The sequence below is a fragment of the Aegilops tauschii genome, chromosome 6 (genome assembly GCF_002575655.3).
Source record: "Aegilops tauschii subsp. strangulata cultivar AL8/78 chromosome 6, Aet v6.0, whole genome shotgun sequence".
NCBI lineage: Eukaryota > Viridiplantae > Streptophyta > Magnoliopsida > Poales > Poaceae > Aegilops > Aegilops tauschii.
In genome coordinates, this window is record NC_053040.3 from 74,126,080 (window position 1) to 74,149,576 (window position 23,497).

Below are 23,497 nucleotides of genomic sequence, written 5' to 3' on the forward strand. Positions count from 1 at the left end.
TCCCATCCAAGGGGGGCGGCCAAGGGGAGGAGAGGGGGGGCGCCACTAGGGTGGGCCTTAAGGCCCATCTGGACCTAGGGTTTGCCCCCTCCCACTCTCCCATGCGCCTTGGGCCTTGGTGGGGGGGCGCACCAGCCCACCTGGGGCTGGTCCCCTCCCACACTTGGCCCACGCAGCCTTCTGGGGCTGGTGGCCCCACTTGGTGGACCCCCGGGACCCTCTCGGTGGTCCCGGTACATTACCGATTTCACCCGAAACTTTTCCGGTGACCAAAACAGGACTTCCCATATATAAATCTTTACCTCCGGACCATTCCGGAACTCCTCGTGACGTCCGGGATCTCATCCGGGACTCCGAACAACATTCGGTAACCACGTACATACTTTCCCTATAACCCTAGCATCATCGAACCTTAAGTGTGCAGACCCTACGGGTTCGGGAACCATGCAGACATGACCGAGACGTTCTCCGGTCAATAACCAACAGCGGGATCTGGATACCCATGTTGGCTCCCACATGTTCCACGATGATCTCATCGGATGAACCACGATGTCGGGGATTCAATCAATCCCGTATACAATTCCCTTTGTCTATCGGTATGTTACTTGCCCGAGATTCGATCGTCGGTATCCCGATACCTTGTTCAATCTCGTTACCGGCAAGTCTCTTTACTCATTCCGTAACTCACATCATCCCGTGATCAACTCCTTGGTCACATTGTGCACATTATGATGATGTCCTACCGAGTAGGCCCAGAGATACCTCTCCGTTTACACGGAGTGACAAATCCCAGTCTCGATTCGTGCCAACCCAACAGACACTTTCGGAGATACCTGTAGTGCACCTTCATAGCCACCCAGTTACGTTGTGACGTTTGGTACACCCAAAGCATTCCTACGGTATCCGGGAGTTGCACAATCTCATGGTCTAAGGAAATGATACTTGACATTAGAAAAGCTCTGAGAAAACGAACTACACGATCTTGTGCTAGGCTTAGGATTGGGTCTTGTCCATCACATCATTCTCCTAATGATGTGATCCCGTTATCAACGACATCCAATGTCCATGGTCAGGAAACCGTAACCATCTATTGATCAACGAGCTAGTCAACTAGAGGCTTACTAGGGACATGGTGTTGTCTATGTATCCACACATGTATCTGAGTTTCCTATCAATACAATTCTAGCATGGATAATAAACGATTATCATGAACAAGGAAATATAATAATAACCAATTTATTATTGCCTCTAGGGCATATTTCCAACAAGATCTTCCTAGGTTATGGTGTTCTCGTCAAGGAATATGATGGGTTCGAGGAGACGGATGTGTGAGGGCATTACAAAGATGGACACCCATGTGAGAATCATGGGCTCATTGATAGAGCAATGGGAGAATTGACGGGGAAAAAGTGGGAGGATTTGTAAAGAATGATCGAGGAAAATTTGTCATACATGATTTGAGGCTTAGGGTAGTGCTTTATCTGTTTTAGGCCTTTAATCAGTTACCGTTCAAATGGGTAAGTCTCACAAAATATACCAAGTGATGTATGCAAAAATGTTGAAGGTATATGTATTTTTTTGGAATAAATGGTCATGATATGCTTTTTGAAGGAGCGAGACTAAAATTGAAGGGATTGGATGTCGCTAAAGGCGATTTTAGCTAGCATGACTGCTTTCCCACTTACTCATGTCCTACATCATAACACTTTCTTTTCTCCCTAGCAGAAAAAGGAGAAGCGGCTTAAAACTAACTGGATCCATCTAAAAAGAAACAGTGTGATTAGGATATAGTAAAATTACAGTGAATTAGGAGACCTGTAAGCCACGCGTGAGTTGTCTTTGTCAAAGAAAAGGGTAGGCATACACGTATATGACACTCTTTGAGCCATGTCATGGGAAGACCTCTAGCACTCACCACACATTCCTCCATGATACATAAGGAAACTAATACAATTATCATTTAACACCCCAATAATTTTAGTTTTTGTCGAATGGTCAGGTAGATCCAACGACTCACATTGCTTAGGGTTCCCTATAAATTTCTTCAAACCTGACTCACCACCATACAGAAAACCTAGCGTTCCCAACTTTGCACACACTAGCGTTCCCAACTTTGCACACACGCCGCCTCCTCCTCCTCACTGGCTCTTCACCAAGCCTTTTTCTCACAAACTCCCTTCTCCTCACAAGCCCCCTGTCGTTGTCATACCAGGCGCATCGGCCAGGAAAGGGAGCTACCCATGTCCACGCCTACTACCGTCCCCCGATTTTCCCCAGATCTGATGAACATAGGGGAGATTCACCGATGAGCAAGGTCCAGATCTAGCAAGGATGAGCCATATCCCTGCCCAAAGATGGACCTTCCTCAGCACCGAATCTCAGCCATGTCCTCGATCGACCACACAGTCAAGGCGGCGGACACCACCTCCCTATTATTTCCCAGATCTGATGGCCATAGGGCAGATTCATCGGTGAGCAAGGTCCAAATCTGGCGTGGATGAGCCATATCCCTACCCAATATAGACCTTCCTCACCAGTGAATCTCAACCATGCCCTCAATCGGCCACATAGTCAAGGCGGCGACACCACCTCCCCATTATTTCCCAGATCTGATGGCCATACGGGAGATGCACCGGTGAGTAAGGTCCAGATCTGTCAAGAATGAGGCATCTGCCCGACCCAACTTTGGATAACGTCAAGTAAGGACATCGAGCGTGGTTCATCATCCAGGCGGAACGGCGTGGGCGTTGCCAAGGAGGCCCAACTTTGGATAACATATTGTAGCTTCATTCGGGACATCAGCCTCGGGCTCAAGCTGTAAGCACCTCTTCTCCCCCACACCAATTTCACTCTTAGTAGCTTGATCTGTGCCCTAGATTTCAGAAATTCGGGGGAGCAAATTGCATTTTCTTGGTTTCGAGTGTGCCCTTACAAAAATTGTAATCTTTTCCTGTTGTTGTCGTTGCAGGATCCAGATCAGAAGCATGGCGAGAATAGTGCTCTGCCACCGCTTCTACCTCCACCAGTCCCACGCCAGGAACGGAGTGGCAGGTATCCCCTGTTTATTGTCCAGACAATTAAGGCGACACACCACATCCCCGCCATTTCCCAGATCTGATGGCCATGGGGGAAGATTCACCAGTGAGCAAGGTCCATATCTGGCAAAGATGAGCCACATCTCTACCCAAATATGGACCTTCCTCACCACAAATATCACATGTGCCCTCAATCGGCCACACAATCAAGGCCGCGGCACCACCTCCCCACCCTCTCCTCTTCTCCATAAGCTTGGGGGTGGGGAGCATCGACGAATATGAAATTCGTGTATGTCGCTTCGTAATCAATCACAAGGCACGTCAACCGTTGGTTCGAGGGCTGGGGGTGCGCAAATCGAGGAGGTAAAGAAGAAACGGAACGAGGGGCAGTAGCACGGTTCACGTGGGCGGGTTTCGTCGCGGACAGGCCCATGACGAGCGGGGCTTACCTGGAGAGCCGCGACTTTTTGAGTCGGTCCCGCGTCACAGTCTCTGTCACTTCGTAATCAGTCGCGATGTGCGTTGGACGGCGGTTGTGGTTTTGGGGGTTTGGGGTTTAATACGTGGAAGGGGAGGGGATAGATGGACGGGGCGAGAGGTCTTGGCGACCGCGGGCTGGATATAGATTGGAACACGAGATGTGATGGGCCGATTGTGATTTACTGATTTACTATCGATTGAGGAAGCCCTTATTCTTTCTTCCCTAAAAAAAATTAAGTCCCATTCCTCCGAAAAGAACTCAGGAAACACGAGACCCACTCAACAACAAGAAGAACCGCACGATCCTGCTAAAGAAGATCGCGCGCTTCGAATTCTCTAGCAAGATCATGCAATTCCATCTTGTTGCTTAGTAAAAAAAACTCGTGTTTTCTGATTTGTTTTAGAGGAGTGAGAACTGAATTTCTTTTAAAAGAGGGAGAATAGTAATTTTTTTTTCAGGGCTAAAGGAGGAAATTTCTTCCTCAAACAGAAGGAAACGCAGCCGGCCCATCACATCACATCTCATGTTCCCATCTATATCGAGCCCGCCGTCTCCGGACAGGAGCCCCTCTCCCCCGTCCATCGCATCGCGCCCCGTCCCACCCGCCCACGTTTTAAACCCCGCCCAAACCCCCAGGGCCAGAACCAACGGCTGACGTGCCTCGCGATCTGATCACGAGGAGCCAGAGCCCCTGACGCGGAACCGACTCAAAAAAGTCGCGGTGCTCCGGCTGGACCCCACGCAACATCGGCTTGGCCGCGACGAAACCTGCCGAGCGCCCACGCGAGCCCCGCGTCGCGTCCCGTTCCGTTTCCTTTACCTCCTCGATCCCCACACCCACCCTCCCCCGACCCGCACCAGACCCGCGCCCGCGTCCCCCCTGCTCCGCGCCGCCACGCCCCAAGTCGCCGCCCCGAGTCCACCCCCGGTCTCCCCGTCCCCTCCTCCTCCTCGCGGCCCGCGGTTCGGCCGGGCGGCCGGCCATGGCGGAGGGGGGCGAGCGTGGGCGGTCCTGGTACCTCAGCAAGGAGGAGATCGAGGAAGGGTCGCCGTCCAGGAAGGACGGCATGCCTGCCGCCAGGGAGGCCCAGCTCCGGTCGGTCTACTCCAGCTACATCCGCGACGTCGGCCGCAGGCTCGGGGTGTAAGCGCCCTCCTCACCCCCTCCCCCTCCTCCGTTTCCTCCGGCCCGCGGCCGAATTTCGCTCGGGGTCGCCCGATCCGTGCCCTAGGTCTCGCGAATCCGCGGCCGCGGGCTGCGTTCGCTCGGCCCCGGGTCTGGCCCCCGACGAAATCCGCAGTCTTTTGACGCTGCTGTTGTTTGTTTGTTGCTGCAGGCCCGACATCACAATCGCGACGGGCACCGTGCTGTGCCACCGCTTCTATCTCCACCAGTCCCTGGTCAAGAACGAGTGGCAGGTACCCCCTGTTCATGGGACCAAACAATGGCAAATTGTTTCTGCACACACGATCTTGAATTTCATGACTGACTAACCAGTTTGGCGCGCGCCGTGTGTGTCGAATTCATGTGCGAAATTGAGCAATTGTTCTCCTAACACAAGCTTTTGGGCTCCGTCAGGGTCTGTCCATGCTCCTGGGGGTAAAATGTCAACACTTGTCATTTTTACTGTCACTGTGTCTGAACTAACATTTTCTCTTACCTTTGTAGCACTGTGTGTGGACTGACTGTTTCTCTTACCTGCGTAGCAACTGTGTCCAAACTAACGGTTTCTCTTACCTGTGTAGGATTGTGAACTCTTACCCGCGTAGCAAGTCCGTCCAAACTAACGGTTTCTATTACCTGTGTAGGATCTTGAAAATGTTGTCGTTTTCTGTTTAGTAGACATTTTGGGGTAGTCGAGGGTTGTGTAACGTGTCTGTGTGTTTTCAGCGCACCTAGCCTGGTCACGGCAGACAAAATTGTAACATGGGTTTTGGATCAAAGGTAGAGTTGAGATGTTTCACGCTGGGTCCTTTAAGTAAGGGGTCTTGAAGCGAGGTATGATAGCTTTATGTAATTTTATCGGGAGCACCTAAAATTGCACGGACGAAAGGTGTGGTTCTGGTTCTGTTGGAGCAACTTTACAAACTTGAAGAGGCACTTTCTAATAATACTCTAGACAGTAAGTACTAATTTTTTTTCCGCTGCTATTTACTTTCCTCCCAGTAATATCAAGTCCTGTTCTTCTTGCTGCTGTGGGTTGTCTTCCTGAAAAAGGAATTTTGTTCAAAGCTGAGTGGCCTATATATAATGCAGCAACACAACTTCATACCATTTTGTAATTATGCACTTGCCATTTAAAAGGTTAGCTACTAACTCTTCCGTCCTTCCAGACTGTTGCAACTGCTTGCATCTTTCTTGCTTCGAAGATTGAAGACACTCCTTGCCAATTAGGACGTGTCGTTACTGTGGCACATGAAACAATGTATAAGAGAAAACCTGATGCTGCTCGCAGAATCAAACAGAAGGTACCGCGAACTTCTTGCTTTGTACTACTATTGCTGGCAGCTGTCCTGTTTCTTGTGATGTTTCTGTTCTATATTGCTCAACTTTTTTGAACTAAAAATAGGAGGTCCTTGAGAAGCGGAAGGACCTAATTTTGATGGGGGAGGCACTATTGCTTTCAACCATCAGGTTTGATTTCAATATACAGCATCCTTACGAGCCACTAAATCTCGCTCTCAAGAATCTGGGGATCTCCCAGAAGGAAGTGAAACAAGCTGCAATAAATCTCATAAATGATACGTAAGTTATCTGGGGTTACCCTGTCATATGTTTCTCCACAATTTGGCAACCTTGTTATTCCTGACCCGGTCATCCAACTGTACAGGCTTCGGACTGCATTGGTAGTGCAATTTAAACCACACTACATAGCTGCTGGAGCTCTCCATCTTGCCTCCAAGTTTCATGATGTTACACTCCCTTTTGAACAAGGAAAAGTATGGTGGCATCAATTCGATGTTGCTCCAAAGCAGTTGCAAGGTACAGTGCTTGTATGACGAATTCATTCAGTTAGTTTTCTTCTGCATCCATCGAGACAGTCATTTACCTTTCAGTATCATCAATTTTCCTTCTCATCTGATGGCTAGTTATATTTGCAGCTGCTATCCAGCAAATGAAACAGGTCTTTAATGAAAGAAACCAACGCCCCACGGGTCCTGCTATCGGGCCCATTCCAGCTCCAGCTCCGGTGGAGAAACAGCAGGCAGTAAGATTCCCGAAGCCAGCTCTGGTGGCAAAACAGCAGACACTAAGCTTGCCAAAGCCAGCTCCGGTGGCAAAAAGCTTACTGAAGCCAGCTCCAGTGGAGGAACAGCAGGCTGTAAGCTTCCCGAAGCCAGCTCCAGTGGCAAAACAGCAGACAGTAAGCTCCCAGAAGCCTGCTCCGGTGGAGGAACATCAGACGGTAAGCTCCCCAAAGCCTGCTCCATTGGAGGAACAGCAGACAGTAAGCTCCCTGAAGCCAGCTCTGGTGGAGGAACAGCAGACAGTAAGCTTCCCGAAGCCTGCTGCGGTGGAGGAACAGCAGTCAGTAAGCTTCCCGAAGCCTGCTCCGGTGGAGAAACAGCAGACTGTAAGATCCCCGAAGCCTGCTCCGATGAAGAAAGAGCAGACAGTAAGCTCCCTGAAGTCTGCTTTGGTGAAGAAAGAACAGACAGTAAGCTCCCTGAAGCCTGCTTTGGTGAAGAAAGAGCAGACAGCAAGCTTCCTGAAGCCTGCTCCGGCGGAGAACCAGCAGACAGCAAGCTCCCCGAAGCCTGCTCCGGTGGAGAAAGAGCAGACAGTAAGCTCCCCGAAGCCTGCTCCGGTGGAGAAAGAGCAGACAGTAAGCTCCCTGAAGCCTGCTTTGGTGAAGAAAGAACAGACAGTAAGCTCCCTGAAGCCTGCTTTGGTGAAGAAAGAGCAGACAGCAAGCTCCCTGAAGCCTGCTCCGGCGGAGAACCAGCAGACAGCAAGCTCCCCGAAGCCTGCTCCGGTGGAGAAAGAGCAGACAGTAAGCTCCCTGAAGCCTGCTTTTGTGAAGAAAGAGCAGACAGCAAACTCCCCGAAGCCTGCAGCGGAGAAACAGCAGACAGCAAGCTCCCCGAAGCCTGCTCCGGCGGAGAAACAGCAGACAGTAAGCTCCCCGAAGCCTGCTCCGGTGGAGAAACAGCAGATTATAAGCTTCCCAAAGCCTGTTCTGAAGTATAGATATTCAAGGAGAGGCCTAAGAAACACTACAGCTCCAACTGTAACTCCGACTCCAACTCTGGTGAAGAAACAGCAGAAAATAAGCACCCCAGATGGCCCTGTTTCGCATGCCTTCTCTCCAAGGGGAGTCCTAAATGGACCCACTTCAGCTCCAACTATAACTCCAAACCCGATGAAGAAACAGCAGGCATTAAGCACCCTAGACTCTGTTCTGAGGCAAGCACACGCTTCAGTTGGAGGAGTGAAGCGCACTAGATCTCCAGCTCAAGATAAAACCCTGGTGAAGAAACAGAAGATAATAAGCGCTTCAAACTCTGTTGTGAGGCATGCACGCCCTTCAGTTGTAGTAGTGAGGCCCACTGGATCTCCAGCTCGAGCTAGAACCCCGGTGAAGAAATCACAGATAATAAGCGCCCAAGACTCTGTTCCGAGGCATACTCACCCTTCAGTCGGCGGCGAAAGAAGGCTCAGTACAGCTCCAGCTCCAGCTCCTGCTAGTGCTCTGGCAAGGAAACAGCCAACAATAAGCACCCCAGACTCTGTTCTGAGGCATACAGATCCTTCAAGGAATGAAGATAGCAAGCCACTGCGAATGCATGTGGATCATAGCTTGAGTAGAACTGCCAAAGATGGTAGGCTGGAGAAGCCATCTTTCCAGGCAGCTCTAAACCCCGATCATGGCCACCATGTCGGCAGCGGACCTAAAGATGTAAATATGACAAGGGTCCCAAACTTGGTCGGACAGAAGAGAAGGATCCAGGAGGCTGCTGTACAGCCTCCTGCTCCGGGTGATAGATGTGCTGGAGATGCTTCGAGGAGGCCGCAGCTTCCAAGTTTGATCGTTGCCCCGCCGTCCTGGAAGAAGCAGAAGATCGATGTTTAAGTTACTTGTTCTGTAAAGACCCATTGGTACTGCTATTAAAGACAACGGTTTGCCTGTAGAGAACTAGAGATGTTGTGTTATTGTGGAAAGTGAACAGTGATTAAGTATGGATGCCATGCAAATTGCGATTGTGAGCTCCAGGGAGGAATAGAGATGAAAGCAAGCTGTGGCAGAATGTTTGCCGCCAAGTTTTGTATGCTCGAAGGCGCTTGATTGTTCGCATCGAGAAGGAAATAGAGATGGGAACCATGGTGGATGCTGTGTAGATTGATGTAGGCTTGAAAAATCTGTTGTCTAATTTAAGCCTAGGAAGCTGAGATGTAATCCAAAGTTGTTCTGTAAATTTGATGTTGTTCATGGAGGCAAAATCTGTTTGTCTAATTTAACCTTTAGGGGAAACCGAGAAGAATAGAGGTGGTAGCCGGGATTGCAGTGTAAATCTGATGTAATATATATATATATATATATATATATATATATATATATATATATATATATATATATATATATATATATGCGAAGGCATTCATTCTTTTTCTAATTTAGCCTAGGAAACAATTTTGTCTGTACAAACATGACTTATATATGTATATATATACCTTGTCAGAGTGTACATCATGACTTCTGTTGCGGTGCAAACGTATGTTGTCTGTTCTGGAGGTTATGTTCTCAGTTTTTCCTTGTGTTTTGTCAGCACACTAGATGTACTGTAGTGTGACTGTAAAATAATATCCCAGTTTTAGCTTATACCCAGTAGACCATCTGTGTATTTTATTGCTACATTACCAAGAACAATATACATGTGTCATATCAATACTTTTTTCATAACTATTTATATTCTGTCTGAAAAAAATTAAGCTCACGTAAATGTAGATGTTGAATTTGGTTTAAAAAAAAATCATGTCAACGTGTAGTCCCTTCGTTTCTTTTTTACTTCTCATATTAGTTTTGCCTTTAATCAAACTTCTTATTAAAGTTTGGTCAAGTTTATAGACAAAAAGTATCAATCCACAATACCAATTCAATATCCTTATCCATGATGAAATAGTTTTTCATATGTATTACCCCCATTCCAAATTAATTGTTTTAGATTTGTCTAGATATAGATGTATCTAGACACGTTTATTTGTCCAGATAAAGATGTATTCATGTACTTAGACACTAAACATGTCTAGATCCATGTCTAGAAAAATGTAAGACAACTATTTTGGCACGGAGGGTGTAATTATATGGTACTGGATGTTACATATCTTTTTAATATAAAATTTGGTAATTTTTACAAAGTTTGACTTGAAAAATGTTGTGAAAGGAGGCCACACCAGGGGAGACTAGTATAGGATCAGCCCTTTAGGTGAGATCGTAGGATCAACCCAAACATTTCATATTTAGACAATCCAAAAAAATCTGAAAAAAATGTACAACATACATGCGGGGCATGTCTATAACTACAAAAAATTTCAGCTCAAAACTCGATCTACAGTTAGAGATTCGAAAAAGACAAGTTCGACTATAAATAGTGTCAGCATTGGGGTGAATAGTATTTGATACTATTCACATCTGATTTTGTCTTTTTTTGTCCAATAAGTATAGTTCGAATTAGGAGCTGGAACTTTTTAAGCTTGTACATCACACATGAATGTGTGTCTCCAATATTTTTCAGAATTTTTGAACATGTTTTGTATCTTTAAAAAAATTGATCACATTGATCTCACCTAAGGACAGATCCTATACAAGTCTTCCCCCAGTTTCACCATTATGGAATAACGCGCTTCACCCCTCATCTTTTCAGCCTGCCCTCCCTCCGCCATGGCCTTTCTCCAATGCCTCTAGAGAAGTCAAGTTGGGAAAGTTGACACCTTCGATCATTGGTACAGTCACCATCTCGTCGTTGGTCGCCATCGGCATCGTCACCTCCTGTTCCCATCCTCTCCCGGACCTCCTATTAACCGTGTTGAGCGACACGCGTCGCCGAAATGCGCACCCCCATCCCCACCCCTGCTTTTGGGCCAATCCATATGCATGGCGGGCCGCGCTTGTTTTACTTGTTTTTTCATCTTTTTGCTTTAACTTCGAAAAAATGTCCATGGATCACAATTTTTTTTTAAATCAGGATTTCAAAAAGGAGATCCGAATTTCAAAAAATGATCCAAGTTTTAAAAAAAACATTGACTTAAAATTTTGATGAGCAATTTTTGAATTTGATACTTTGAATTTAACTAGAGCAATGCCCGTGCGTTGCAACGGGATATAAATATTATAATACGTTAGCTCTTGATTTTACCTACCCATGATAATGCGATTGTTTCATCAAATTTTGCTCGTGAATTACCTTATATTTTGATCAGAAGTTTGGTAAGTAAATTAAAGTGATATTGGTTCTGAAGGTAAATAAATTAAGTTGATTAATTATCATACATGGAAAGTTGGACGAAGGGGTGGTGGAAAGAAAAGAGAAATGAGAACCTTACATTCTTTTTAAGTAGTAGAGATAAACATGTGTTTAGGGTTTGATGAAGATTTTCTAATATATGATGAATTTTTTAAAATTTGACGAACATTTTTTGTATTTGATGAACACATTTTGAATTTGATGTTTTTTTAATTTTGATGAAAAATAATTGTATTCGACAAACAAATTTTGAATTCGGCGAACATTTTATGAAATTGATAAACATTTTTTGAACTTTATGAAAAAAATGTTGGCGTATTTGAAAAAAGTTCATGAAATGAAAAAGGAAAAGAACCAAGAACCAAGAACCAAGAAAAAGACAAATTAAAAATATAAAATGAAAAACCAAAAGTAAAAATACAAGAACCAGTTCTGATCTTCCCAAGACCGTTGTTGAGGAAACCTGAATTGGCCAGCCCTATAGCGTAGGGCGCTCGTGTGTCGCCTCCCCAGGGGTGCGTGTTTGATCTTTTTCTTTCATTTTCACAAAATGTGCTTTACATTTTGATTTGAATTTTATATCGGGGGAGACAAATATTTTGTCTGCTTGCTCAATTTGTTTCTGTATTTTTGAAAATCTTCTAAACTAGAAGGGTTGGGCGCGCTTTTCTGCGCCGTCGATGTTGTTGAGTTTTCAGAATATTTTTTTGCTCTCACTATTTCAAAATATAAGGTGTATTAGTTTATTAAGAAGTCAAACTTTTGTATGTTTGACCAAAGAAATATGTACCCATAATATCAAATCGGTATAAGTAGATTCATCATGAAATGAATTTTCATATATATATTTTTAATTTAGTGTTGTTGATGTCAAAATTTTTGGCTCTAAACTTGGTCAAAGTTATAGAAATTTAACTTAAAGAAAACTAATAGACGTTATATTTTGAAACTGAGGGAATAGTTAGTTTGGCGAGTAGGGGATATGATGGAGCGTGTTTTCTTCTTATTTTAAGTGCGGTATTTTGATGGATCTTTCGCGGTGTGATTCTGCGTTATCTGTTAATCAACCCATACTTATGTGGAGAAATTTTCTGTGTCGGTGACTGCATGTACTATATTGATGCTACAGTGCACGTGTTGGTGCTTCTTTTTTTTATGTGGCGAGAGGGTGCGCTAGATTGATATGTTTTTATAGGTGAGTTGTTGTCGATTGATTTGGAAAATCACTGACCCGATCAAAATCATGAATCAAATTCAAAATTGAATACCTCAATCGCAGGGAAAACCTAAAAAATCAAGGAGCATGGTGAATTGAAAAGCATTGAATAAGAGATTTGCTTGAGAAATTATTGACACAGTCAAAATCTGATGAGCAAATTCTAAATTGGAAACCTCTGTTGAATGTGAGTCTTTTAAAATTAGGGAGAACTCATTAAGAAATTGTTGACCCAATCAAAATTGGATGAGCCAATCCAAATTGAAGACCTCAATTAATTGTGAGGTCTTAAAAATTAAAGAGCATAGTGTATTAACGATGAAAGTACAACCATGAAGAGACTACATACATAGGTTCACCAAAGCCCTTGTGCAAAGGATATGTTTTCTCCTCCTTCCCATGCGCGTTATTTGTTTGAAGATTTAATGCAATTCTTTTGAACATAAATATACAAACTTAAATTTGTCCATAGAAATCGACTAGCTACTACCACGCCAAGCGTTTCCTTATCTCCCCCGTATATGGCTAAGGCAAACTCTTTTCCTCAAGCTTCGCTAGCAAGCCTATGAATTCACCTTCCTCTATGCCCGCCACTCCAACAGTCAGGAGTGGAGAGGGGAATCCCTGGTGCCTCTGCTCTGGCTACTAGTTTAGGTCAGAGTTTTTTAGTCTCAAATGTGTGACACTCGACGGACGATGACACTTTGTAGGATCGAAAGTATGTCTAGAGGGGGGAGGGGGTGATTAGAATACTTGATCAAATAAAACCTAACATTTTCTCAATTTTAGTTGTGGGCGGATTTTAGCAAATATAACAAGTCAAGCATCACCCTACACGTGCAATTCTAAGAATATAGCAGCGGAAAGTAAAATATTGCACATGTAAATAAGGGTGGGGTTGGAGATTTCAAGCGCAATGAAGACACGATGATTTCTGGCGTGGTTCCAATAGGTGGTGGTATCGTACGTCCACATTGATGGAGACTTCAACCCACGGAAGGTAATGGTTGCACGAGTCCACAGAGGGCTCCACCCACGAAGGATCCACAAAGAAGCAACCTTGTTTATTCCACCATGGCTTCCGTCCACGAAGGGCTAGCCTCACTCTGGTAGATCTTCACGGAGTAGGCGATCTCCTTGCCCTTACAGACTCCTTGGTTCAACTCCACATGATCTTGGAGGCTCCCAAATGACACCTAACCAATCTAGGAGACACCACTCTCCAAAAGATAATGGATGGTGTGTTGTTGATGAACTCCTTGCTCTTGTGCTTCAAATGATAGTCTCCTCAACAATCAATCTCTCTCTCATATATTTGGCTTGGGTAGGTGAAGGATTGGAGTGGGAAGCAACTTGAAGAGGCTAGAGATCAAGGTTCAAATGGTAGGAATGAAATCTCTTGATCTCAACACATGAGTATGTGGTTCTCTCTCAGAAAACAAATGATGGAAGTAGTGGTTCGATCTGATGGCTCTCTTACTAGGTAAGAGGATGGTAGAGGGGTATATATAGCCTTCACCCAAAATCCAAGTGTTACACACTTTTGACCCATCTCAGTGGCACCGATAATAAATCTCGGTGAGACTGATCTGTGTAAAAGATATGAACACTGGGCTTTTCGGTGGGACCAAACGGGAACAACTCGGTGGGACCGAAGTGCAACGGCTAGGAAAAAACCCAATCTCGGTAATTCCGATTGTTTCAACTTGGTGATTGCAAAGTGAAGCAATGTCATTACAGAAACTTGGTCAAGCCATCTCAGTGGGACCGAGATACATTTTGGTCAAACCGAATTGCTAGGGTTTTGGTTGTGGCAATGGAATGATCATCTCGGTGGGTCCGGAGTAGGTGATATCGGTGGGACTGAAATGATGAATTAGGGTTTGGACACATGTGTTTTGGGAAAGTGATGGAGGGTTTTTGGAGCAATACCACTAAGCACTTTGAGCAACAACCTCATCAACAATACCTTGTACCCTTTTAATAGTATTGGCTTTCCTAAGGGACTCAATGTGATCTTGGATCACTAAACCAAAAATGAAGAGTCTTGGAGTAGCCAATCCTTTGTCCTTGATATTTTGAAGGGGTCCACATCCATTAGTCCTTGCCATGCCAATCATTGATCTTTTCTGAAATCTATCATCAATGTTCATTAGATCAATGACATATATGTTGTTATTAATTAACAAAACCACCAGGGGATTAGTTGCACAATTACACTTCTTCGTGTTTGTCTTTCGGGCTCCGGTCCTCAAATTCGTCCGTTCGGACATAGTCAAGGGACCTGCCGAGTAGATTCGTGCATCTCCTTGGGGAGACGAGGTTAGGCTTTCTCGTAGTGTGTATGCGATGATGAGATTTGATGTCAGGTGCTTTAGGTCTATTCAAGGGTTCAACGGTGATGATTGCGGCTCGAGGGCACGGTTCCTAGGGGCACATGCATGAAGGCTTTTGGGTTATCATCGACAAGGTCAAGCCAACTCCAATAGAGGAGCGGCGACAACATCATGTGGGCGACTCGTTCCGGTGGTGGAAGTGGTCTTTCGTCGATCCAGCTACCTTGATGTAGTTTTTGAAGGAAATATGCCCTAGAGGCAATAATAAAGTTGTTATTTATATTTCCTTATATCATGATAAATGTTTATTATTCATGCTAGAATTGTATTAACCGGAAACTTAGTACATGTGTGAATACATAGACAAACAGAGTGTCACTAGTATGCCTCTACTTGACTAGCTCGTTGAATCAAAGATGGTCAAGTTTCCTAGCCATATACATGAGTTGTCATTTGATTAACGGGATCACATCATTAGAGAATGATGTGATTGACTTGACCCATTCTGTTAGCTTAGCACTTGATCGTTTAGTATGTTGCTATTGCTTTCTTCATGACTTATACATGTTCCTATGACTATGAGATTATGCAACTCCCGAATACTGGAGGGACACTTTGTGTGCTACCAAACGTTACAACGTAACTAGGTGATTATAAAGGTGCTCTACCGGTGTCTCCGATGGTATTTGTTGAGTTGGCATAGATCGAGATTAGGATTTATCACTCCGATTGTCGGAGAGGTATCTCTGGGCCCTCTCGGTAATGCACATCACTATAAGCCTTGCAAACAACACTACTGGAATCTGGTAATTTGCCGTCCGCGGTTTCTTTACCGTCAGCCAGCGGACGGCAAAGAGCCTCTTTGCCGTCCGCTTCCACATAGCGGACGACAAAGAATGTGTAGATGGCAAAAAGTCTATTTGCCGTCCGCTGTTTCTTTGCCTCAGCCAGCTGATGGCACAGAGCTAGAAAGCAGACGGCAAAGGGCCAGGTGGGCCCCACAGGGCACGGCGTGGCTAGGTCAGCTTCTTTGCCGTCTGCCTGGTCTTTGCCGTCTGCCTTCTGGACCTTTGCCGTCCGCTGGCGGACGACAAAGAAATGGCCCAGCTAACGGCCGTCTCCCCCCTTCTATGCTCGCTCTCTGTCTCTCCGGCCCCACCCCCTCTCTCTTCCCTCTCTCCCAACTCAACCGCACCCGCAACGCCGCCGTCGAACACCACCACCGCCCGAACACTGCCGCCACCCCACCCCGCCGTAGCACCACCTCGCCGCCCCGGAGCCCTGTGGCCCTGTCGCCATCACCGCCTGGCGCCCCCTTCACCCAGCCAGCGCCGCCCTGCCGCCGCCCCCCACGCTGCCGCTGCCCCACCCCGCCGTAGCACCACCTCGCCGCCCCGGAGCCCTGTGGCCCTGTCGCCATCACCGCCTAGCGCCCCCTTCACCCGGCCAGCGCCGCCCCGCCGCCGCCCCCCATGCTGCCGCCGCCCCACCCCGCCGCAGCACCACCCCGCCACCCCGGAGCCCTGCGGCCTCGTCGCCACCACCGCCCGGCCAGCGCCACCCCCGCCGCCCCGAAGCCCTGCGGCCCCGTCGCCACCACCGCCCGGCGCCCCCTCCGCCCGTCCAGCGCCCCTCCGCCGCCGAGCAACCCCGCCGCCCCTGGGCCTACCGCAGGTGAGCCCCGGCCGCACCCCTCTTCTCCTCTTTTTTTGTTTTTTTTTGTTTTTTTAGTTTAGATTACTTTTAGTTTTGTTTTAGATTTAGTTTAGTTTAGATTACTGTTAGTTTGGTTCTATATTTAGTTTAGTTTAGATTACATTTAGTTTGGTCTTAGGTTTAGTTTAGTTTTAGGTTTATGTTTAGTCATGAAAAAAACTAAGAATAATTAGAAGAAGAGGAGGAGAAGAAGAATAGCTAGGTTTAGGTGTAGTTTTTTCCTGTTTTGTTTTAGGTTAATTAGTGCTAGGTTTAAGAAGAGGAAAAAGGAGGAGGAGAAGAAGAAGATGATGAGGAGGAGGAGGAGAAAGAAGAAGAAAAAGAAGAAGAAGAAGAAGAAGAAGAAGAAGAAGAAGAAGAAGAAGAAGAAGAAGAAGAAGAAGAAGAAGAAGAAGAAGAAGAAGAAGAAGAAAGAGAAGAGGAGGAGGAGAAGAAGAAGAAGAAGAAGAAGAAGAAGAAAGAGGAGAGGAGGAGGAGAAGAAGAAGAAAAGGAAAAAAGAGACCCCGACCCCGACCCGACACCCCGACACCTCGGCACGACACCCCGACCCCGACCCCCGACACCCTGACACCACACCCCGAACCCGACCCCCGACCAACCGACACCCTGACACCACACCCCGACCCACACCCCGACCCCGACCCCGACCCCGACACCCTGACACCCCGACCCCGACACGACACCCCGGCACGACACCCCGACCCCGACACCCCGACCTCGACACCCCGACACCCTGACACCACACCCCAACCCCATATATATTTGTGTTGATCGGGTGTATTTTTATTATGTTCATGATTATGATACACTTAAATTATATACATATTATTATGTTCATGTCAAGTATCCAAATTTTTTTATGTTGTACTAATTTCGTTTACTTTTTGTCATTGCAGGTGTTGACAGGATGGTGGGCAAGGGTCCAGAGCGCCTCGAGCCTCCTGCGAGCGCTACTGGGAGGGGTGGTTGCATTATTGCAGCGCAGCCCCTCCGGAGAGCGGTGCAGGACGGTATGCAGACAGCTGCGGCGGGCACTTCTTCTACGGCTGGGAGAGGTCGGGGGAGGACGAAGAAGGCTGGTAGAGGTGGACGTGGCAGTGGGAGAGGTAGGAAGGCTGCTACGCCTTCCTCGCCGCCACCCTCAGCTGATTCACCCGACCACAGGAGTGCTCCGTCTTACGTGGACCCTCGGACTCCGGTCCATGAGCCTCCGGTCGCTGATCCTTCGCCCCAGCAGACTCGGGTCGCCGACCCTTCGCCCCACGTGAGTCCGGTCCTAGAGTCTTCGTCCCAGAAGACTCCGGTCATGGGGTCTTCGTCCTAGAAGACTCCGGTCACGGGGTCTTCGTCCCAGGTCCCGGAGTCTTCGTCCCAGAAGACTCCGATCCCGGAGTCTTCTTCCCACGAGACTCCGGAGGCTAGTGGCTCGGAGGATGGTAGCGAGGACACCTTTCCAGAAGATAGCTACAGCGACGACGAGCTAGTTGAGAAGGGCAAGAAGGTCTACAAGCGTGGCTGTACAAAGCTCCCGCCCGTGCCGACGACCCCCGGCCAGAGGTGGTTGATTGCGCCTAAAGGGTTGAAGTAAGTGCATTTACTATTTTTTAACCTTTTGCCTTCATGTTCCTTCAAATTAATATCTAATGTGTTAGCCTTGTCATACTGCAGGGGCTGGGTACGCCCCCCGTGGTTCCCGTAGGCCCAACCAGGTCCTTGGTGTGCTTTGCCGCTAGCACTTCCCTGGGTGGGTCACGTTGCCCGGTGAGGGTCAGGTTCCACAGCTAGCACTGACCTGGGAGCTGTACTTGGTTGCCCCGGCCCCGCCGGAGGAGAGGGTCGACGGTGTCTTGTGCGAGATGGTGGCCGACATTGTGTTCCGTCAGTTTTGGGTAATTTCTCCTTTACGGAATTAAAAATCAACACTACCTAGTGATCGTACTAATCAGTGTTGTCTTGTTTGATTGCAGACCTTCTACAGGGTTTCACAGGGAGAGCAGGAGGCCGCGTGTATGGTTGTCGAAAACGAGTGAAAGCGCCTACTTCAGAACTTAAGGCACGAGGCTCGGGTGCAGGCCGTTCGAGACTACTGCCTTGAAGGGTATTATGCCATTTTTTACCTAACTATGCATATTATGCCATTTTTGATATAACTTATAGCTAACTTCATTTTGGAGAAGAAGAAGAAGAAGAAGAAGAAAACTAGAAGAAGAAGAAGAAGAAGATCAAAATTCTTCTTCTAGTCTTCTTCTTCTTCTTCTAGTTTTCTTCTTCTTCTCCAAAATGAAGTTAGCTCTAAGTTATATCAAAAATGGCATACTATGCTTAGTTCACTCAAAAATGGCACAATTAGCTAGGTTAGCTCCATTTTACCTAAGTATGCTTACTTCTTCTTCTTCATTTTCTTCTTCTTCTGATTCTAGTCTTCTTCTTCTAACTTTCTTGTTTCCCATTTTGCAGATTTAATTCACTATATGGAAGCTTGCATGGATGGAGTGCTTGTTTCCCTTTTCTTTTTTGTTTGTATCGATGAAAAATATGGAACTTGTTATATGGATGCATGGAACAATGTGTTGGATGAACATTGTGATGTTACTGTAATATGTATGGATGGAACTCTGTTTCTTATTATGTATGTATGTTGTCATGGATGGAGGTATGTGTTGGATACATCATATGTCTGGTGTGCATGTGGAAAAAAATATGTATATCTGTGTGTGAATTCCTGTGAAATTAAATGGATTCAAATAAAAATAGGGGATATGTAGCATCTTTGCTGTCCGCTAGCAGACGGCAAAGAGCTTCGCCGTCTGCTAGCAGATGGCAAAGAGGACACGTGGCAGCTACCTATAAAACCTGGGAACACTGGCTGCCTATTTGGTCACTTTGCCGTCTGCCAGCAGACGACAAAGATTCAAATCACGTTGTCGTCCGCTGGCGGACGGCATAGCTGGCCACGTGGCAGCTTCCCAGTGCTGCCTAGCTGGGCTCTTTGCTGTCTGTCAGCGGACTCTTTGCCGTCCGCTGGCAGACGGCAAAGAGCGCCGTTAACCCCCTAACGGCTGTCACGCCACCGCACTGCCGTCCGCTGTCTTTGGCGTCTGCTGGCCACGGATGGCGGACGGCGTAATCCTTTGCCGTCCGTTTCTAAGAAGCGGACGGCAAAGAAGGCCTTTGCTGGCACGTGTTCATCCGGAAAGTTTGCCGTCCGTGATCTATGCCTTTGCCGTCCGCCATGGCGGACGGCAAAGAAGCTGATTCCAGTAGTGCAATGTGACTAATGAGTTAGTTGCGGGATGATGCATTACGGAACGAGTAAAGAGACTTGACAGTAATGAGATTGAACTAGGTATTGAGATACCGACGATCGAATCTCGGGCAAGTAACATACCGATGACAAAGGGAACAACGTATGTTGTTATGCGGTTTGACCGATAAAGATCTTCGTAGAATATGTAGGAGCCAATATGAACATCCAGGTTCCGCTATTGGTTATTGACCGGAGACGTGTCTCGGTCATGTCTACATAGTTCTCGAACCCGTAGGGTCCGCACGCTTAACGTTCGGTGACGATCGGTATTATGAGTTTATGTGTTTTGATGTACCGAAGATAGTTCGGAGTCTCGGATGTGATCATGGACATCACGAGGAGTCTCGAAATGGTAGAGACATAAATATTGATATATTGGACGACTATATTCGGACACCGGAAGTGTTCCGGGGGTCACCGGATAATTATCGGAGTGCCGGGGGGTTATCGGAACCCCCGGGGGAACTAATGGGACAACATGGGCCTTGTGAGAGAGAGAGGAGGGGGCCTTAGGGCTGCCCCCCTTGGGAGTCCAAATTGGACAAGGAGGGGGGCGCCCCTCTTTCCCTCCCTCTCCTTCCTTCCCCCTTCCCCCTTCCTAGTTGGACTAGGAAACGGGGAGTCCTACTCCTACTAGGAGGAGGAATCCCCCCTCTCCTTGGCACGCCCTAGGCCGGCCGGCCTCTCCCTTGCTCCTTTATATACGGGGGCAGGGGCACCCTAGAACACACAAGTTGATTGTTTGCAGCTGTGTGCGGTGCCCCCCTCCACCATAATCCACCTCGGTCATATCGTCGTAGTGCTTAGGCGAAGCCCTACGCCGGTAGCTTCATCATCACCGTCATCACGCCGTCGTGCTGACGAAGCTCTCCCTCGACACTTTGCGGGATCGTGAGTTCGTGGGACGTCACCGAGCCGAACGTGTGCAGATCGCGGAGGTGCCGTACTTTCGATACTAGGATCAGTCGAACGTGAAGACGTACGACTACATCAACCGCGTTGTGATAACGCTTCCGCTTACGGTCTACGAGGGTACATGGACAACACTCTCCCCTCTCGTTGCTATGCATCACCAAGATCTTGCGTGTGCGTAGGATTTTTTTTGAAATTACTACGTTCCCCAACAGTGGCATCCGAGCCAGGTTTTATGCATAGATGTTATATGCACGAGTAGAACACAAGTGAGTTGTGTGTGATACAAGTCATACTTCTTACCAGCATGTCATACTTTGGTTCGGAGGTATTGTTGGATGAAGCGGCCCGGACCGACATTACGCGTATGCTTACGCGAGACTGGTTCTACCGACGTGCTTTGCACACAGGTGGCTAGCGGGTGTCAGTTTCTCCAACTTTAGTTGAACCAAGTGTGGCTACGCCCGGTCCTTGAGAAGGTTAAAACAAGACTAACTTGACGAATAATCGTTGTGGTTTTGATGCGTAGGTAAGAACGGTTCTTGCTCAGCCCGTAACAGCCACGTAAAACTTGCAACAACAAAGTAGAGGACGTCTAACTTGTTTTTGCAGGGCATGTTGTGATGTGATATGGTCAAGGCATGATGCTATATTTTATTGTATGAGATGATCATGTTTTGTAACCGAGTTATCGGCAACTGGCAGGAGGCATATGGTTGTCGCTTTATTGTATGAAATGCAATTGCCAATTGCTTTACTTTATCACTAAGCGGTAGCGATAGTCGTAGAAGCAATAGTTGGCGAGACGACAACGATGCTTCGATGGAGATCAAGGTGTCAAGCCGGTGACGATGGTGATCATGATGATGCTTTGGAGATGGAGATCAAAGGCACAAGATGATGATGGCCATATCATATCACTTATATTGATTGCATGTGATGTTTATCCTTTATGCATCTTATTTTGCTTAGTTCGGTGGTAGCATTATAAGATGATCTCTCACTAATTTCAAGGTACAAGTGTTCTCCCTGAGTATGCACCGTTGCGAAAGTTCATCGTGCCGAGACACCAGGTGATGATCGGGTGTGATAAGCTCTACGTTCACATACAACGGGTGCAAGCCAGTTTTGCACACGCAGAATACTCGGGTTAAACTTGACAAGCCTAGCATATGCAGATATTGCCTCGGAACACTTGTACCTTGATAGTTTAGTGCACCATTGAAAACTACTCCATCTCACGTGATGATCGGACATGGTTTAGTTGATTTGGATCACATGATCATTTAGATGACTCGAGGGATGTCTATCTAAGTGGGAGTTCTTAAGTAATATGATTAATTGAACTTTAATTTATCATGAACTTAGTCCTGATAGTATTTGCATAACTATGTTGTAGATCAATAGCTCGTGATGTAGCTCCTCGTTTATTTTTTATATGTTCCTAGAGAAAAGTAAGTTGAAAGATGATAGTAGCAAAGATGCGGACTTGGTCCGTGATCTGAGGATTATCCTCATTGCTGCACAGAAGAATTATGTCCTTGATGCACCGCTAGGTGACAGACCTATTGCAGGAGCAGATGCAGATGTTATGAACGTTTGACAAAGCACGGTATGATGACTACTTGATAGTTTAGTGCACCATGCTTTACGGCTTAGAACCGGGACTTCAAAAAATGTTTTGAACGCCACGGAGCATATGAGATGTTCCAAGAGTTGAAATTGGTATTTCAGACTCATGCCCGTGTTAAGAGGTATGAGACCTCTGACAATGTACTTTGCCTACAAGATGGAGGAGAATCGCTCAGCTAGTGAGCATGTGCTCAGAATGTCTGAGTACTACAATCACTTGAATCAAGTGGGAGTTAATCTTCCAGATAAGATAGTGATTGATAGAGTTCTCTAGTCACTATCACCAAGTTACTAGAACTTCGTGATGAACTATAATATGCAAGGGATAACGGAAACGATTCCCAAGCTCTTCGAGATGCTGAAATCGACAAAGGTAGAAATCAAGAAAAGCATCAAGTGTTGATGGTTGACAAGACCACTAGTTTCAAGTAAAATGGCAAGGGAAAGAAAGGGAACTTCAAGATGAATGGCAAGCAAGTTGCCACTCCCATGAAGAAACCCAAAGCTAGACTCAAGCCTGAAACTGAGTGCTTCTACTACAAAGGAAATGGTCACTGGAAGTGGAACTGCCCCTAGATACTTGGCGGATAAGAAAGGATGGCAAAATGAACAAAGGTATATTTGATATACATGTTATTGATGTGTACCTTACTAGTGTTTATAACAACCCCTCGGTATTTGATACTAGCTAGTTCAGTTGCTAAGAGTAGTAACTCGAAACGGGAGTTGCAGAATGAACAAAAACTAGTTAAGGATGAAGTGACGATCTGTGTTGGAAGTGGTTCCAAGATTGATATGATCATCATCGCACACTCCCTATACTTTCGGGATTAGTGTTGAACCTAAATAAATGTTATTTGGTGTTTGCGTTAAGCATGAATATGATTTGATCATGTTTATTGCAATACGGTTATTAATTTAGGTCAAAGAATAATTGTTGTTCTGTTTACATGAATAAAAACTTCAATGGTCATACACCCAATGTGAATGGTTTATTGAATCTCGACTGTAATGATACACATATTCATAATATTGAAGCCAATGAAGGAAATATGCCCTAGAGGCAATAATAAAGTTGTTATTTATATTTCCTTATATCATGATAAATGTTTATTATTCATCCTAGAATTGTATTAACCGGAAACTTAGTACATGTGTGAATACATAGACAAACTAAGTGTCACTAGTATGCCTCTACTTGACTAGCTCGTTGAATCAAAGATGGTTAAGTTTCCTAGCCATAGACATGAGTTGTCATTTGATTAACGGGATCACATCATTAGAGAATGATGTGATTGACTTGACCCATTCCGTTAGCTTAGAATTTGATCGTTTAGTATATTGCTATTGCTTTCTTCATGACTCATACATGTTCCTATGACTATGAGATTATGCAA

General features: G+C 46.3%; 1 protein-coding gene across 4 annotated transcripts; it reads left to right on the forward strand.

The window, feature by feature from the left end:
• Window positions 1–4,162: 4,162 nt before the first annotated feature.
• On the forward strand, window positions 4,163–9,030 carry LOC109760578 (uncharacterized). Of its 4 annotated transcripts, none has more exons than XM_073501040.1 (7): window positions 4,163–4,660; window positions 4,854–4,935; window positions 5,851–5,985; window positions 6,087–6,262; window positions 6,348–6,499; window positions 6,619–7,535; window positions 7,576–9,030. In XM_073501040.1, exons 1-7 carry the CDS (start codon window positions 4,500–4,502, stop codon window positions 7,636–7,638), a joined length of 1,686 nt encoding a protein of 561 aa, XP_073357141.1. In that variant the 5' UTR covers window positions 4,163–4,499; the 3' UTR covers window positions 7,639–9,030. The 4 variants fall into 4 exon arrangements, with proteins under 4 accessions (XP_073357141.1, XP_073357139.1, XP_020174977.1 ...); XM_073501039.1 differs by adding an exon at window positions 5,263–5,639 and having other exon boundaries at window positions 4,366–4,660; window positions 6,619–9,030; XM_073501038.1 differs by having other exon boundaries at window positions 4,310–4,660; window positions 4,854–5,639; window positions 6,619–9,030.
• Window positions 9,031–23,497: the final 14,467 nt, after the last annotated feature.

Coding starts and splice junctions, on each gene's coding strand:
- LOC109760578 (XM_020319388.4), top strand. CDS start 4,500: ATGGCGGAGGGGGGCGAGCGTGGGCGGTCCTGGTACCTCAGCAAGGAG. Junction 6,263..6,347: donor ATAAATCTCATAAATGATAC/GTAAGTTATCTG, acceptor CCAACTGTACAG/GCTTCGGACTGCATTGGTAG. Junction 6,500..6,618: donor TGCTCCAAAGCAGTTGCAAG/GTACAGTGCTTG, acceptor TTATATTTGCAG/CTGCTATCCAGCAAATGAAA.